The 18730-nt window shown below is 27.1% G+C and overlaps 3 protein-coding genes across 3 annotated transcripts; 1 reads left to right on the top strand and 2 right to left on the bottom strand.

Moving 5' to 3' along the window:
* Positions 1–555: 555 nt before the first annotated feature.
* LOC113560750 (protein takeout-like) lies at positions 556–6302 on the top strand. Its single transcript, XM_026966805.1, has 6 exons — positions 556–726; positions 4881–4973; positions 5045–5195; positions 5378–5520; positions 5596–5745; positions 5844–6302. Exons 1-6 carry the CDS (start codon positions 642–644, stop codon positions 6002–6004), a joined length of 783 nt encoding a protein of 260 aa, XP_026822606.1. The 5' UTR covers positions 556–641; the 3' UTR covers positions 6005–6302.
* Positions 6303–7844: 1542 nt separating this feature from the next.
* On the bottom strand, positions 7845–12753 carry LOC113548899 (pseudouridine-5'-phosphatase-like). Its single transcript, XM_026950002.1, has 4 exons — positions 12686–12753; positions 11847–12058; positions 8664–8896; positions 7845–8024 (listed from the first exon to the last, which is right to left on the bottom strand). The coding sequence occupies exons 1-4, from the start codon at positions 12751–12753 to the stop codon at positions 7845–7847; spliced, it is 693 nt and encodes a 230-aa protein (XP_026805803.1).
* Positions 12754–14706: 1953 nt separating this feature from the next.
* LOC113548889 (pseudouridine-5'-phosphatase-like) lies at positions 14707–18340 on the bottom strand. Its single transcript, XM_026949991.1, has 4 exons — positions 18277–18340; positions 16865–17083; positions 15223–15455; positions 14707–14898 (listed from the first exon to the last, which is right to left on the bottom strand). The coding sequence occupies exons 1-4, from the start codon at positions 18338–18340 to the stop codon at positions 14707–14709; spliced, it is 708 nt and encodes a 235-aa protein (XP_026805792.1).
* Between the last annotated feature and the right edge of the window lie 390 nt (positions 18341–18730).

Raw genomic sequence — 18730 nt, 5'->3', positions numbered from 1 at the left:
CAATATAATACTATCGTCAATACTTTACAAAAAAATCCCAGAAATGTATCTTTTCGGTTATATTTTTCAATTTTTGAGGTAAAAATGCGCGTTACAAGAAATTGGTTCGTTGGTAGTCTTACATTGCTTCTATAAGTTTTATGCTGTATATTTTGTGGGGAATTCTTCTTACATTAGTTTGTCTTCTACAGTTTTCGCTAAATTACAAAAATTTCTTAAAATAATACAACGCAGTGTTAACCAGATGACCTATGGTAATTAAAATAACAGAACTGAGTGTCTGGGTTTACCTAAAAATCGTATACTCAACAATTTTTTTTTAAAAATAGTATAATATCGTTTAGTCGCAATAACACAAAATATCGCCCACCTATACACACAAACACACATACATATATATCATATATAATATATGTACGTATATAAATTATATCCAACGGTGAAGACGTATCGGATTAGCATCATGATGCTCCTTCCCGTACGACTCGATAAAATTTTATTATGTATACACTTTCCCTCCAAGAACTCGAGGCTCGTCTATAAAGCGCACTAAAAATCTGACGGATAGCGTATTGCTCGACCATCGTTCGTGCACAACACATACACACACCGAGTAAGATAATCACTTGTACTGCAACAATATGCGCAACGCAGTTATACTTTTACTGGCCGCGTTTTCCGCGGTCGCCAGGGCGGCAATCATCAGGTCCGGCGGCGTCGAATTGCGTAAGTATATACATTTTAAACAAACCCGTATCATACAATTGTATAATACATGTTATAATATATTTACATATATTTATAAGAAATATATTGTACCTTAAACATCGATGGCCATCAGCGTACACACAAATATTAATTTGTGTTATTCAAAAAACAATAAGCGGAGTTTCATTCGTTTAAGAATTATTTAATAATATTTAAAAAAAATACAATAATGAAATATATAATCCTATAGTTACAAAAAGTATAATATTTATAAAATAAGGTAAAATAAACAGTATACATAAAAATACGCAAGTACTTACCTAAATAACTAAATAGATTATAAATTATTTCAATATAATAAACATTAAATGAAAAATTACTAATAAAAAGTGAAAATGTTTAACTCTCAATGATGACACCTGCCGATTGATTTTTATTAAATTTTATTTTCGATTTTTTTATTAGTGGATTAGGGCGATTATAGACTATTGTCTACTATATATGCGTTTAAAATTACTCGTTATACGTACCTTTAGCTTCTTCGTGGACGGTTGTCAATTTTTAGATAGGCATGCATTTTATGATTAGAATTTAAAGGAGTATGGAAGAGTATTATTTAATTTTTTTACTGAAATATTTTGGAAAATCTGAATTTTGTTGATGTGGGATTTTTTGCGTTTCCTCATAATTTTAAAAACTTAAATATTTTTTTCATTACTTATGTAAGCTAGAATATTGACAGAAATATTAAAACATCATCAAATATCACTTCGTATATTAAACTACTATGAGTATAGAAATATTTTATTTTTATAATAAATTGTTCCTCGTGAAACTTGATCTATTGTTATTTATTTATTTATTTATCTATCCATAACTTCTATTATTCATTATATCAAATTAATTTTTAAATTACAGTTATAATTTTGTTATTAGTCTGTACATGTTTTCATTGTTATATATTTTGTAAAAAGGGAAATGCCATTAAAATCCATAAATAAATAATGATATCACTCTATTATACCGATAGCGCGATCGTTATGATTTTCTTTTATTGTTTTCCTTTCATGTTCTCTATAACATGTATAGCCGAATGCATAAAATAATGATATAATGTTATATAATTTATTGTTGAGTGTGGTATGGGTACATGATCTTTAAATAATTGCACCTTTTTGTGCCTACACGCAGAGTGCGGAAGTCGTATTACTGTGTATCATCTGATGCATGGGTGAACAGTGAACACACGTAACCGTGGTTATATATCTATTTTAATACTGCGTTATTTTAGAATTTGAGCTTCGACTACTATACTTATGTATTATAATAATCAATTGCGTTTTCTTAGAAACTAATTTTATTTTGTTTTAAAAAAATGTTATTGTTTAGAAATTATTTAAATTATTCGTCTATTAAATTTTATATTAACTGTATATAAAAATAATTTAGGTATGCATTTCTATTATTATTGTTCGCCAGATATCAAGTTTTGGATTTCTAAAACTATTAGGCAATCATTTCTATGAACTATAAGAAAAATCATAATCTTAATCACGATAATAGGTTATATTTATATTTACTATTATGTTATTACTCGTTGTGAAGCTGTGGACTACGAATTAAAACGATTATAATCTTCTTTAATTAATAATTTTCACTATTATATTTAATTCAATGAATATAATAACATGTATGCTGCAAAATAAAAACATATTTTTATTGAGTAATATAATAAATACAATGCAGTTTAAGTAAAAATTAATTTTTTTTTATATAAACTAGGTTAAAACTTAAAAGAATAATTTCACTTTTTAAATATAAATCATAGTATAAATTATAACTACATTTAATAATTTGTATAAGTTCTAAACTAATAATACCTAATAATATGATACGTCTAATATATATTTATGATTTAAGCTGCCAGCAATAATGAATATCATAACAAAATACTTAAATTAATTCAATATCTTTACAGTAGAAATACTTAAATAATTTATGTAATAGGTATGACTATATTTTTGTATAGAGAATAATTATTTATGCTTTGGCGACCTTTCTTCAAACATCTCAATGAATAAAGTTATTCAAATTTAAATTATCCAGTTTGTGAATTTGTATACTTGACATAGTTATATAAACGTTTACTAAATTAGTTTTTAGAAAATATATATATATAAAATATACATATTGTATAATATATTTATAATCGGTTATAAATGTTATAATACTCGTATATTGGATTATTAAAACAGGAAGAAGTATTAGATTGGTTCCCAGGTTAAAATAAAATGCACGAATTAGTCCTCGAAAAAAAGATATTTAACATCATAATAGTACCACTGTTCAAATTAGTTGCTATAGATAATATTATTAAGATCTGACGACTGATTTAGGTTACACTTCTATGTTTGTGTAAATTTGAAAAAATCTCCATGTGACATGTTTTAGGTTAAATATTACATATTAACTTTTCAACTATAATCTAAAAAGTTAGGAACCGATTCAATAATTGGACACCAACTGGTATAGGTTGTTATTAAAACTAATCAAATATACGCGAGATTGGCCTGTGTAGGTATATATAATGTATAAAAAAATCAGCATTGTTATAATTTATTTATTGTTTGAATTTTCCTGTACAACCCAAACATCCTAAACAAAACAATATGTCACAATATTGTATTATTCGACTTATTAACGTTTTGTGATTAAAAAAAGAACTTAATTATACCTGTTTGAGATGCGTGTCGTTAAATAATAATTGGCACGCAGCTGTGTCGATAAATTTATAATCGCATCAATCCTTTTCTCCCTGTAGCGTTTTATACGCAGATATTATCGCATTTTGAAAATTATAATCTGGTGAGAGTCTATTGGATTTTCTCTAAGAAAGACAGTGAAAATGTAAAATTTCATGCAGATGCAATGAAAAAAATGCAAGCCATATAATACCGCGTATCAGTCTATATAAAAACAAATTTACACGCATTGATTGTTGTCATTGCAGGGGAAATTTCACATTCACTGATATTGCATGTATATATATTATGAGTATCCATAATAAAATATTATAATAGGACGTACAAATAAAAAAATTAACGGTTTCACCGTTATTATATATATAAATAAACGCAGAAGGTAGCGTTACACTTTCATTATAGGTATATATTTAGCAGGACCAGATCATTGACCGCAGGTTATAGACGTGATCAAAAGAACAGAATATTAAAACGAGTACAAAAACGTTTAAGTACTGACATACATAAGCGGTTTAGCGGTACGATTGTGGTAGTCTATAATGCATATAATAAAATAAATATAACTTATTCAATTTGAAAGTGAATTTCGAGTAAAAGTTGTTTCGTATACAATAAAGCATAAATAATATGCGAAAGCTCAAGTCTATTATATCATATTGTTTCTTTTTAGTTCAAAGAAAATAATTTAGTTTAAAAGTAAAGGTATGTAGCAACGACATTAAATTTAAATTTACAACAAATATTCATTCCATTTATGTTTTACGAAGGAAACTTACTATGAAATAAATAATAATAAATTTAAATTACGCTTGTTTTTTTTTCGAATATCTACGTATGGCCCTGAAACATAAATAATTATGTGTATACGTCCTCTCAAGACTCAATTAGTTGAGACTTGGTACTGGTGTCTATACATATACAATTATAATACATCGTACTACACACGAAGTTTACCTGAAGGTCAACTACTGTACGATACATTATATATATATGTAGATACATAAATGAAAACATCATTAGATTACACACGCAAAACGCATCATCCGATGAGATAATAATAGTAATTTTTAAAAAAAGGTTTAGCCATGCATTATTATTTATTACGCTTAAAACATTAATATAATATGTACATTATACACTATGGGATAAATGGGCTCTTTTAAATTGAAAAACGAAAAATATGAAAATCGATTAATAAATACACTAACTTTTCTTATTAATTATTATTAAATAATATAGATATATAATATAAATATTAAATATATATTAAAACTTTAATATATTCAACTGGATATTTGATAAAAAAAAAATGTAAATTTATTCAATAAAAAGATTTTATAAAAGTAATTATGTTTATCATAATTCATTAAGTAATATAAAATAATATCATTTATAAATTGTTTGTTACAGCGACTTACTCAGATCCATGTAAAAGAAATGATAAGGACTTCAGTGGTTGTGTGAAGAGAACTCTTCAATACTTGATCCCAAAATTCAGCAAAGGTTAATATTCTTATATTTATATACTACAACGATTTAAAAACTAATTACTCAATTAATCATATAATTTTCAGAGGGAATTCCACAATTAAATATCACATCTTTGGACCCATTCTATTTGAATGAATATCTTATGCATTTTGAGTCTACGCAAATCGAAGGAAAAGCTCTATTCAAAGATGTGTACAATCATGGTTTAGGATCTATAAAAATCGTCGATGTCAGGTAATTAGATTAGAAATAAGTAATAAATCATTATATTTTTCTACCCCTTAAAGTTAATTTGTGCTAAATAATTTCTCGTCAGATGTAAAATATTGGATATTTCAAAAACCAAATATTTAGTGATTAAAGAAAATATATTTTGATTTTATGCACTTTAAATTAATTGTAAATATTGTTTTTAGATCTCTTGTGGAAGACCCAGAACAATTAGAATTAGAAGTCGATTTTTACATGCCAAAAGTAATTTCTAATGGAAAATTCAAGGGTGAGGGAAGAATTGGCCAGATGCCAATCATGGGCAAAGGCGTATTCAACGTGACGTCATGTAAATACAAAATCACTCATGAGCTTATCATTAAAATTTGATTAAATTATAAAAACATTCAATTTTTGTGCGTAGATGATGTGACCGGTTCGTGGATGTTAAAAGGCAATGCCGTTGAATTGGACGGACAACGTTACATGCGTATCAAGGACGTTGGTATGAAATTAGACATTGGAGACATGAAAATATACGCGACCAACATGATCAATGGAAGTCCCGAATTGAGTAAGTATTGTACAGTGTACATCAGAAATACGATAAAATATCGTAAAGAGAAAGCCAACTATACAATATAATACGTGATGTTATTATCAATATTCTAGGCCAAATGGCGTTAACCTTCGCTAACCAATTTTGGCGAGTGATATTCCAAATCATGATGCCATACGCCGAAGAGGGTTTCGAAAAGATCACAAGACCCATTCTCAACCAAGTGTTCCTGGAGGTTCCTTATGACCAGCTGTTCCCACCCAGCCGCAAATAAACCCTCCCGACGAAATCATATTTCTCTTTAGTTTACCTTAAGTTTCCTTTGTAACCCGTGTTGTAGGACTATAGTATTATCTTACTGTATATGTAGGTGTAATAAGTTTTTATTTTTAATAATATATTAATATTATAATACGCATCACCGAAACATCGAATTTGCAACCTGCAGTAGGATATCTGACCACTGTTATTTATTATTAAGATTAATATTATATTTTGTTCTAAGCGACGTAAATAATTATTTATCTATATGTTACTATATAAGTAAACTTTGTTAAGAAATAATCGCTGAATTTTTCTTTCTATTTATTCACCTATCACCATCATCGCTCCAAACCCCAGATGTACAAAATAATAATTTTAGCCTATACCTATAAGATAAATTAAAATGTATGAAAATAATACGTGTCCTAAATCTCAATTAAAATATAATCCGGTTATGATTAACGTTAACGACAACGTATTTCTATAGTGTAAACTGCGTATATTATCATTTTATTATGTCAGTGTGTTACTTTTGTATGTTTATAATGCCTGAATAATGATTACCCTATTACTGAATAAAACATACTGTTATTCTCTGCTGTAGCCTCGGTTCGTGTATTGTATATTACATGTGTACTAGATATGTTAGTTATGTATATACAATAGCTAGACAGGTACTATATTGGCTCTATATGGTTCGTATTACTTTAAATATTGTATTCACAATAATATAATATAATATATTTAGTCACATTATGTGTAATAATGTCACAGAAGGGGACGTGTGTAGTGTATTAAATGTCTAACCAAACCTATAACTAATTATAACACTGATCACAATTATTATAAATATAAATAATACTAAAAGTCTAGTCGCGAATATTTAAGTATATTATAATTGGTCACAACTTATAACATTACATAAACGTGTATTTCACATATATATCATATATCCATGTATGTATATAGGTACCTACGTTATTTTCATTCTAATATCTAATAAATATAGGTTATTAATATTTACAAACATGAAATACCTTCAGTACAGTTTTATAATATAATCAATAACCATTGACATAACACACCGGATACACGTAATCATTTATTTATTTATAACTATTACCTTGACTTCAATATGTATTTTAATTTATACAGTCTAAATAATTATATTCTGGAGATACATGGACTAAAGATTTTAATTTTAAAACATAGTTTAATTCAGTTGCAAATCCAGGATTTTAATACTGTGGGTCTACCGTTTACCTCACTTACGAGAGGCCACACATTTATTGATGAATAAATTTGATTACTAGGATATAAGTGTTAACGGTGACTCACAATAGCGTTTGATGTCGAGACGAAAATAATTGTATCATTTATAGGTAAACATTATTAAATTTTTGAATATCATTATTCAATACAGATCAATTGTATTACTTGAAAAATGGAACATGCAAATAATAAAAATTAAAATAATTAATTTTCAAAAGTTTTTGGTAGAAACGTATAATACTATTCTAACGGAAAAGGGTAAATTAATTGCAGTTATTATGGTCTAGTTGAGTCTATTATCTTACATCATACCGATGTCATCTTAAGAATCACCCAGACGAGCCCAATAATCACGTAGATTACCGTTTTTTATGTTTTCGGTATTTTTAATGGTATTTAAAAACGTATACTTTTGAGTGACTTTTTCACACAACTAATATACCGCTTAAAAATCAAATACCAAGAAAATTAGCTAAGAATTTGTATTTTTATTATGTTGTTAGTATAATTACTACGTGGAAATGATATAAATATCAATTTCAAAGTTATATACTCGAAACTTATGAAGATCATGAACATCAGGAGCCGCGTGGCGGTAAAGAAACTATTTCCGGGCAGAAATCTTCCATGGACTCCAACACGTGTGTAGCATTAGCAGTAAGTTCTCTTGGTAACATGGGATCGGGTATCATAACCACTTGCATGCCCGCCGCTATAGCCGCAGTCACTCCGTTCGGCGAGTCTTCGAATACCAGAAACTATATTATATAACATTAGTACGAGTATATTGCTAAGATGATCATTATTTTTTCAAAATAGGATTATTAACTGAATATGACAATCAGTATTCAGTTGTAATATGTATACAAATTAAGCGTTGTTCAAAAATTTTGTAGAATTAAATATAATTTTTCATCAGTGGTATTGTTTGTAAAAAATGACTGTGCCTATAGATATAAACTTAAAATTAATATTTAGATGCGGCCCAAATTACATTTGTTTTTATATTTTAGTGGAGATTACATATTATGAATTTAATTGTACTTATTGGTAATGCAAATTACAAATACTAAAATAAGCATAATACCATCTACCCCGGGAACGTATTCAATAGCTTATGTGGTTTAACGTGATATACAATTGAGAATAGCAATAAAAAATATATATACAGATTTATTATCAACGTCTACTTTTTTATAGTAAGTGAAAACGGTTGTGCTTACCACTGTAGGTAGTCATCAGCATAAATCTACAGTCAAATAATATAAATTATTTAAAAAATGATTAATGATTTCTGCAAATGAACCGTTTTTGTTTCTCAATTATAGCAAAATACACGAAGTACTCCACATGTTTGGAAGTAAACTAAAAAATGTTGTGATGTAGGTTATAATTACTTGATTGTTCGAGGGGTTTCCTGGAAACCTGGAAGCGCATATATTGAATATGTCTGGTGCTGGCTTGCCGTTTTTTACTTCTGGATCGGAAGAACCGGTGACCACGTGATGGAACACGGAAAATATATTTTTCAGATGAGCCGTTTTCACGTGGAAACTATTCTCTGAACTACTTGTTGCCACCGCCATCGGTATCTTATGCCGACAGAAATATTCCAAGAGATCTCTGGCTCCTAAATGGTTAACATGTAATAGAAAGATTCAAACACTTTTTACTAATCCTCATTTTTAAAATATTATAGTTTTTGATCAATTGTTTTTACTTTTTATAAATTAGATAACTATTTATACAAAATATATTTTGCTTTAAATTAATTTATACACACTTTTGATAGACATATTTAGGGCTCGGAAGTTTATAACCTTAAAAACATTAAAAAATGACTTAAAAAGAATGCAAATATGACATAAAAATGAAAAAAAATTATCTAAAAAAAATTACAAATATTTGTTTTAAATTAATAAAAATATATATTTTTTTAAATTGCACTTTATTTTACTATAAAATTCTATATATATGTATCTAAAAATTATTTAAAATATGACATAAAAATTACAAAAAATGTCCTTGAAAATTAAATAAAAATTTTTCGGCATTTCGAAAATATTACAAAAAAATAACAAAATTTAGGTATAATAATATTCACTATAACACTACAACAACGACTGTAATTGGTGAGATAAAATCGGATAGGTATCTTATCTAAGTCCGTAGTAATTTCAGTTCTAAGTAAGTTATCGGCATAGTGATAAAAAGTGAACCAATGTGAAATCAGTAAAAATGACTAAAAATGTGGAAAAATGACCTAAAAATGTCAAAAAAATACTTAAACAGTAATAAACACAAAAAAATGCAAAATGCATCAACTTCCGAGCCATAGACCTATTATTATTCATTTTTTTTTTTTATTAACAGTTTTTTTTTATGATATTTAATAATAACTGTATATTTTTTTATTGTATCCAAGAGAAAACGACCACAAGTAAAAATACAAAATATTATGATACCTATTCAAATAACCATATAAGTATTTAATAATTAAATGCTTACCTACGTGTTTTTGTCATGATATATGTTGTATATTATGTAATAATAAAATAAAATTATAATAGAAAAACAAATCGAAAAAATGTAAACATATACGATATACATATAAACAAGATATAATATCAACTTTATTAAATAAATTAAGCGAACTGCTCAGTTTGTGAGTTGCCTTACGACACAATTTACCTATTTATATAACTGTATAATGCATATTTATTTGAAACTGATAATTTTATTTTTCGTAAATCATATCTTCAGATGTACATTTATTCATAATACTGCTAATAGGATATTATCTGAGAATGTATTATAAAATAAATTTATATATATTATATATTATTTAATATAATTTGTACTGACAGCTTATAGTAGTGCATAGATATTAATTATAAGTTATTTTTTTTCCAATATAAAGTATTTGGTTATAATTCAAAATTTATAATTATAATGTGGCACCATTGTGCTCATCAAACGATATGATTTAAAATAATTTTAACTTTTTTACCACACGCATGGGATAAGACTTATTCAGTATAATATTACCAGTTTGTCGCAATAAGCATCAGCGTCATCTTATATAGTATTACTAAATGATGCTGTGTACTTTCCTGAGTATAGTTTTTCAATAATCAACAAAAAGGTATTTTCCATTAGTGTCCACTACTCAATCGTTTTAATGAAGATTTATGCTCTAGTCGTGTTATAGTTTTTGTCACGTTATTTTCTGATCATGGTGGTAATTAAAAGAAAAAAAAATATAAGAATTTAACTTTATTTAAAAAAACTAAAGTTTGACTGTGTGAGTAGTATCAAGCGGTGAAGAAAATTTTGGTTGAAAATATATTCTGTCTAGATAGTAAAAAAACCAAAAAACTCAACAATCAGCATAGGTATGATTTAGAGTATGTCAGTACGATAATAATACCTACAGATATAAGCGTTAATAACCATGTTGTTGGTGCTGTAATAAAAAAAAATACCTACAAACAATGTCCTAAGAATATATTATAAATATGTATATAAGAGTCCGCGTATATTGTTTCTTTGTAAATTAAGTGATTATTATAGGTTCCCCGCAAAAATATCCCTAAACCAAAATATCCCGCTTAAATAATAATTTTTTTAAATATTATTATTTAATATTTCTGCATTTAGATAACTAATCAACTCCAACTACTACGTGGAAAATGAGGAAGATTTACAAACAGTTGTTGATTATTTTGAGGACACATGGATAGGGAGACCAACACGTGGTAATAAGCGAAGAGCGACTACTTTTCTAATTAAAATATGGAATATGTTTGATATTGTAAAGCAAGGCACTCCCAGACAAATAATGCAGTAGAAAGATGGCACAGAGCATTTAATTCTACATTGGCAGCTAACAGATATGCTGAAATGAGAACAAATTCTGTAGAAGGCCAAACTTGAACAACAAACAGTTGGAATACCTCAACAAAAGAAAATACGAAAATATAAAAATTTGGATGAGCGAATAAATATTATTGTAAGAGTTTATGATGGAACGAATAACAAAAAAATACTTAAAAGTAATAGCACATAACTTAGTATTGTAATAATTATAATAAGTATAATACTTTTTAACGAAAAACGTATCATTTTAATATTTTTTAAACATTTTTTAATTAATTTTTTTGTATATTATAAACGTTAATGATAATTATATTATATTAATATCTATGTAGATTTTATAAAAAGGTTTAAAATTTGAATTAATATTTACGAGGGATATTTTGACGTGTCGCCTTATTAATATAGTACCTAGCCATGTTCTATCTAAATGAGTGATATTCAATAGCCCGAAATCCAAAATAGATACTTATTATTATATTGAACTATATATATTCTATATATATTATAACAGTATACATATATTATTATAATATTTAGAGTATACACTGTACCTAAGCGCTATAATTATTATTTTCTACAAATGTTATATTTCTTAGAAATGATTAGGTAATTTATACCTATGAGTATAAAAATATCAATCATTATAAATGTTAACTATTATTTTAATAATTTAATGCTATAAATAATAAGTACCTACTAACCATTCATAAGTTGTACGTTTTGTAGTTCTTTTTCTTCCTCGATACGAGCTTGTTGTAATAATTCTTCGGGTGTTAAATTTAGTTGCAATGTGTTAATAATCATAATAGCTACATCCATTTCTTGTTTTCCAAGGATTTGTATACGTAAATCATCAGGAAATTCTTTACCATGATCTTTGGCGATTTTAGTAAACGTTTTTTTATGAATCCTGCTCCGTATCTAAATAGGATAGTACGACATAATAAAGATACCTAGCAATGGGTATTTAGGTATATAGTAATATTTGTTTCAACTTTCATTGTTATTATAAATTTTTAATCATTAAATGTAAGTACAGTGAAACCTCTAAATACCGGACATTCTCAGTCACTGAAATTAGGTTCGATACTCGGAAATGTCTGATATTCAGAGAGAGTACATTTTTAAAATTCATAAAGGGTTAATGCTTAAAAAGAAAAATATACACTAGATTAAATTAAAATATAATATTATTATTATTTAATGTTTTAATAATATAATAATTTTAATGTTTTAACAATATATATTTAAATAAACTTAAAATAAGAAGAAATGCATAAATACAATGAAATTTTGTGTGAAAAAAAATAGTTTTTAGACGAGTTTGTTATCGTTATACTAGTGTAAGCGCGTTTTTCTGTCGTTTTGTCATTATTTTTAAATTTAGAATATACTAGACTTCCACTATTCGGAGGTTTTTCCATTGAAAAGTAGACAGTGAAAATGTCCCAGTTTTCAAAAAAAACGTACACTATTGAAAGGTTTCATTATACATAATATATTATTATTAGAAATTCATTTTACTACAACACATATTTACTTACCTAATAGAGTTCCATCCAAATCAAAAATTACATGGGTCACAGATTTAAATAAGGGTTTACTCATTATTAGAACAGTCAAATATCGATCAGACGATAAAAATTATAAATTGTACGCACTAAGTTTAACAAAATAAATTAAATAAACTCCAACCACGAAATTATATGATATAATGGTATAAGCCACGGAATACGATGTAGAAAAGATAATTCTCTTCTCTATGTCGTGCCATGGAATATCAAATCAAAATGTAGGTATATTAATTATAACCATGAATTATATTATGATGAAATGTACTGCTGTACTAGCTGTGTATCAAGCCACTATTTATTTATTTTTATTCAATCTTCAAGAAAATAATGAAGGCTTAAATTAATTAAATTAAGATAACCAAGTATTATATTCGTATGGAGGGGTCTGTGAGCTCACGCTTTAAAACAAAAATTCAATAAATACATAGATAGTACAATATTAAAATTACAATACATTTTTCTTATATAGGTAGCTAACTACTAATAAGGGTCTAAGGCAATGATGCAGGGGTCACAAATTGATATTTTTGAAATGCCACATTAGGAATCTGAACATTTTTCGCGGGCCATCAAAATTCTAAGTACATATTTACATTATTTAAAAACCAATAATATTTAACAAAAATAATAATTTACAATAATAACACATAATAGGCTGTCGTAATATACTAATATGAGTTATTTATTCTTTGTTTGCGGGCCGCATGAAGTGTGTTATAAAATGTGTTCGCGGGCCGCCATTTGGTGACCCATTCATAAATGTAATTAAGTATATATATTTTATTCATATATAATATAATTTAAAATGATATTATATAGAATCGTGCAGCAGTAATTAGTATTATTAAGCTACCTATGCAATATTATTAATAATTACTAAAATCATCATTTATTTTATTAATTTATAGTAATGCTGTAAATTTGTTATATGCATAACCATATTTTGTTGTTGTTTTTGTAGTAGCAAAAACGTAATTTCCAAGTGTATTTTGTATTATACCTAGTAAGTATTCTCTCGATGTATTTTATTCCAGTGTTTTTTTAAACATCATTTATTATTTATGAGTTGTGTCAACTTTTCTTTACACAAAACTATGGCAATTAACACAGTTTTTTGTTTTAAAAAAATAAAGGTTTAACATAATAATTTTAATTTTAGGTTCTGAGCAGATCGATGAATTAATTGAATGTATATTAGTTTTATAAGGATATGTTTTTTTATACGTCAACTCTAGGAGTAATAAAAAATGCTTCAACCTTAAACTTATTAGAAACTAATGAACAATAATCTAATCAGTACATTGAAAGTTACAAATTAGCATTTTTCACAATAATCAGGAAAAATTAAAAATAAATTATGGGAGAAAAATCTATTTATAAGCAATACTAATTTTAAAAACAAACAACTGTAGAAATTTGAAATTTTCACAAAATATTAGTTCTAAAATTTAATAAACGCTATTTAATTTTTGATCTTATAATGCTATTTTAAATGTTCAATCTTGTTTAGTTTATCTTTATCTTTGATTTATGTAAGATAAAATTGTTTTTGATTTTTTAGTAAAAAATTTTAAAATTGTATACAAAGTTTATCTAAGATCAGGTACGTATACAAAAAAAAAATTCGGGAGGTTTACAAAATTTAGCAATACAAATTGTACTGCAATATAATTAAACAATTTTTTCCTCGTTATTCGAAATTATTTCCGGGAGGTTTAAACCCCAACCCCCCCCCTGTATACGTGCCTGCCTAAAATATTATTATAAACATTTTTTTCCCGAATAACCAATTTTCAATAAGTGTTTAAATTAACATTTAGTATAATTTGTGACAAAATTTGTCAAAATCTCAAAAAATTATAAATTATTTTATAGTAATAAGACAAAAGATATGCAACTTTAAGTCAAATATTTTTATTTTTACGTAATTTGATAAATAAAGGTAATAATTTCGAAGATATATGCTTAAACTTAAAATAAGCATGAACTATATAGCTGAATATGCTGGTAGTGAAAACATTTCCGGACGGAAATCTTCCAAGGAGTTTAACACATACGTAGCGTTGGCGCTCGACATGTTATACCATACTGACAATATGGGATCAGGTATCATGACCACTTGCATGCCAGCTGCTAAAGCCGCAGTCACTCCGTTTGGCGAATTATCAAACACTAAGAACTAGGTATATAATGTTTAAAATGTATTATATATGCCTATGTAGTATGCAGGTATCAGTAAGATCATTAAATTATGGTTATACAAATAACAAGCATTTTATCTCTAAAGGTTCTAAATTTCTAATAGGTACGTATAAAAAAATGATATTGCTCCAAAAATGTTAATGTTATAAAAATTATATAGTCATAAAAAAGTGATTTATGATTCCTACAAATGAACTGTTTTTATCATCCCAATTATAGCAAAATTTAAAGTATTTCGTTTGGAACCTTAGATGAAATTTAAATTAAATAACATTACAATAATATGCTTATAATATTATACCTCGCTGTTCATGGGATTCCCAGGAAATCTGGAAGCACATACTTTAAAGATGTCTGGCGCTGGTTTACCGTTTTTTACTTCCGGGTCGGAAGACCCGGTGACTACATGATGGAATACTGAAAATATGTCTTTCAGATGATCCGTTTTCAATAAGAAACTCTTCTTTGAGCAACTCGTTGCCACTGCCATAGGAATTTTTTGTCGATGGAAATGCTCCAAAAGATCTTCGACTCCTAAAGAATTAATAAATATGTATTACCAAATATTATATTATTATAACATTATATGCACGTAAAATATTTGATTTTTATGTTATAATAAATATAGTATAATAATAGTTAAAATAAATGGAGTAGGTAACTATTTAAACAAATGTTTTACAAAGATGCCTAAGGTAAATTTGTGCTCAAATTTGTTAGACATATTAATATTACTATTAATTATTATGGTTTAATAACAATGTTTTTTTCAGTGTTTTTATGTGTAGTATATTATTTAATATTTATTTATTGTCGAAACTAAAGAAAACGTCCACGAATGAAAATAGGAGATATAATACATGAACAACTAACTGTTAAGATTTATAAATTGTAGATTAATATGATATCCATACAACTGCAATATATTATGGTATTGGTATAACACTATAATAAAATAATCGTACGATTATCATGATTTACGATGTTTTAAAATTACATATTTGGCGTATTGGTGTCATGATGAATATTGTATACTTGTGTGGTACACATAACATAGAATAATAATAGTACTCATGTTATGTGACGACGACATCAGAACAAGACCGACAAATAGAAAAAAAAGAATTAACACTATTAACAGTGCTGAGTTTGACATGGGCGAGAGTGATACTCGGCTTCGCGTGTCACGGTTGTGGTCGCTGATGTGACGCACGGGTGTGATCAAAAGGAAAGAAAAAGAACTAACACAATGTTGATGTTAAGTACGATTTGGTTTTATTTTATTACACAACATAAGGAACAAACTGGGGGTGAAGAAAAAAATAATATAAAGATTATCTTGCACGTGAATGCGTGATATCACAAACACTATTGGTTGTTACATAAAAAAAAGAAAATATCGCGGTGCGAGGGTCTTACGAAGAGTGCGTGGTAATACAGAAAAATAACTATATGTTTTAACAAGAAAAATGGATCGCGGCGCGATGGTCTGTATAGAGGTCGTAAACAAAAAACAACTGACTGCCGGTCAGTTGGTAAAAGCTGGCGCGGCGGGAATACAATGTTTAAATTCAATAATTCAAACGTCACGTTAACAAATACATATACCTACCTCCACCTTTGTAAGATTTTATAATTTCTCCCTTTATTGTCCCTTATTTTACTGTTCTACTCATTACAAAAAAAAAAAAAATCACATTATTAAGATTTATAAATAATATACATTTATATTATAGGGTATACAGTATACACTAATAATACAGTATAAAATAAAAATATACACTGATATTCATGTCATAAACTCGGTATCACTTAAATGTATTCGCTTTCCATTCAGTAAAAAAAAAAAATTTCGACGTCTTGTAAAATTATTTGTTAGTGATCAATAATAATTTAAACAAATTGTAATGATTTATTTTATAAAGGTAATTATATATACTTACCATACATAAGTGTTGCGTTTTTTAGTGTCTTTTCTTCCTCGTCACGAATTTTTTGTAAAAATTCTTGGTGTGTCAAATTAAGTTGCAATGCGTAGATGATATAATTAGCAATATCCATTTCTTGTTTACCGAGGATTTGTAAAAGCAAATCATCGGGGAATACTTTACCATAATCATTGACAATTCTCGTAAACATTTTTCTATGATTTCGCATCGTATCTAAAACGTATATAGTTACATATAACAACATAACACACACACACATCATAGTACATTATACAAAAACATGCCCATATCCATGTGTATACTGTATGTGCTTACTGCTCATAGACACTGAGAATATCTCTTATAAAAATGATCTAGTTTTCAAGAAAATAATTTTGTACTGCTCCTATTAATATTCTTAGTATTAAATATTAATTAGAACACCTTCTATTTCCAAAATTATAAAACCCAACATCTCTTTTCACGATAACAAGTTGATAACTTTTCTAGCTTAAATTAAAACTACCACTTTTCCAACTCTAGGAAAATAAAACATAAACCCCTTCTATCCTTCAATAATATATGTATATTTATATATATATTCCTTTTTTATATTCTATATTTTATACTAGTAACTATAATAATCAACATCGTGATTTATCTATGATTTATAATTAATATTATAATTATAAATATATTATATTATCGTTATTATTTATTTTATATTTTTTATAAAATACAATTATTTATTATTTATATTAAATTATAATCAAAAATACAGTGATAATCTATATACATATAATAGGAGACCGCCCCTATTTACTCATCAACGCCCAGACCGAACCGTTGAGTCTAGAGACTTGAAATTTTATACAGAGGTTCCTTAAGCAATGTAGGATCTCACTAAAATTCGACCTCTAAGAGGATAAAAGAGGGTTTTTTTATATGGCTATAAATATATGTATTTTTAATTATATAATTATATAATTGTTTGTTATTTCTTCTAAGCGGTTGCTAGGATACTAAAAATATGCTTAAACATTCTAAATAATAACTTCCATTGCATCTTGCGACTGTTAAACACGTATTTATTCGAGTATACTTTGAAAACCGTTAGATCGATGTGAGCTTCATACATTATTAACCCATCTAATACACGGGCAACGTCGTTATAGAACAGCTAGTAATAATACATATAAATATATAGATGTCATTCTTAATTTTAGATATTTTATTATTAGACAACTCTCCGCCACTGGGGGGTATTAACACTGCTAACCCTAATGCTATTATAGTTGCGGTAGTCAACTATTTTTATTATTTATTTTACCTATTATATAGCTATATTAATTATTAAATGTACGAGTATAATATGATATAACTCGATATGAATTTTTAAATAAATTATAAGCATATATTTTACTCACCTAATAGCGTTCCGTCTAAACCAAAAATGACGTGAGTCACGGGTTTAAATATCGGTATACTCATTGTTGAAACAGTCGAATGTCAATCACACTATGTGATGATGTCTATACGCCAAGGTGTGTCGGAGTAAAATGTCTACTGTTTAAAACATAAAATTAGGTAGGTACTGGATACGGTATGGGACAACTGAAAATTGCTAAGCCAATCAGCTGTGTCTAGGATCTCTGGTTAAGTTATATTCCCGCAGTTTTTCAAATCTTGATTATTTTTTAAATAATTGTACCTATTACATTTTTATATACCTGTATTGGCTATATTACTACCTACTTATATTCCTTACACACGCTACACGCAATGAAATTTTCAAACGCCATCATGCTTTTTACAAAAATTAATTTAACCTACCATATCACTAATAGTACAGTTTTTCGTTTGCGATTATTTCTCATAGAC

The sequence above is a fragment of the Rhopalosiphum maidis genome, chromosome 4, assembly GCF_003676215.2.
Source record: "Rhopalosiphum maidis isolate BTI-1 chromosome 4, ASM367621v3, whole genome shotgun sequence".
Taxonomy (NCBI): domain Eukaryota; kingdom Metazoa; phylum Arthropoda; class Insecta; order Hemiptera; family Aphididae; genus Rhopalosiphum; species Rhopalosiphum maidis.
This window is presented reverse-complemented; position numbering and strand designations above follow the sequence as displayed.

Excerpts from the sequence above, each read along its gene's own strand:
- LOC113560750 (XM_026966805.1), top strand. The coding sequence starts at position 642 with ATGCGCAACGCAGTTATACTTTTACTGGCCGCGTTTTCCGCGGTCGCC. Across the intron at positions 727-4,880 it reads GTCCGGCGGCGTCGAATTGC|CGACTTACTCAGATCCATGT; the intron begins GTAAGTATATAC and ends TGTTTGTTACAG. Across the intron at positions 4,974-5,044 it reads GATCCCAAAATTCAGCAAAG|AGGGAATTCCACAATTAAAT; the intron begins GTTAATATTCTT and ends TATAATTTTCAG.
- LOC113548899 (XM_026950002.1), bottom strand. The coding sequence starts at position 12,753 with ATGAGTAAACCCTTATTTAAATCTGTGACCCATGTAATTTTTGATTTG. Across the intron at positions 12,059-12,685 it reads GATGGAACTCTATTAGGTAA|CAGGATTCATAAAAAAACGT; the intron begins GTAAATATGTGT and ends TTAGATACGGAG. Across the intron at positions 8,025-8,663 it reads GAAACCCCTCGAACAATCAA|TTTCTGGTATTCGAAGACTC; the intron begins GTAATTATAACC and ends TATATAATATAG.
- LOC113548889 (XM_026949991.1), bottom strand. The coding sequence starts at position 18,340 with ATGAGTATACCGATATTTAAACCCGTGACTCACGTCATTTTTGGTTTA. Across the intron at positions 17,084-18,276 it reads TTTAGACGGAACGCTATTAG|ATACGATGCGAAATCATAGA; the intron begins GTGAGTAAAATA and ends TATACGTTTTAG. Across the intron at positions 15,456-16,864 it reads AAACGCAACACTTATGTATG|GAGTCGAAGATCTTTTGGAG; the intron begins GTAAGTATATAT and ends TTAATTCTTTAG.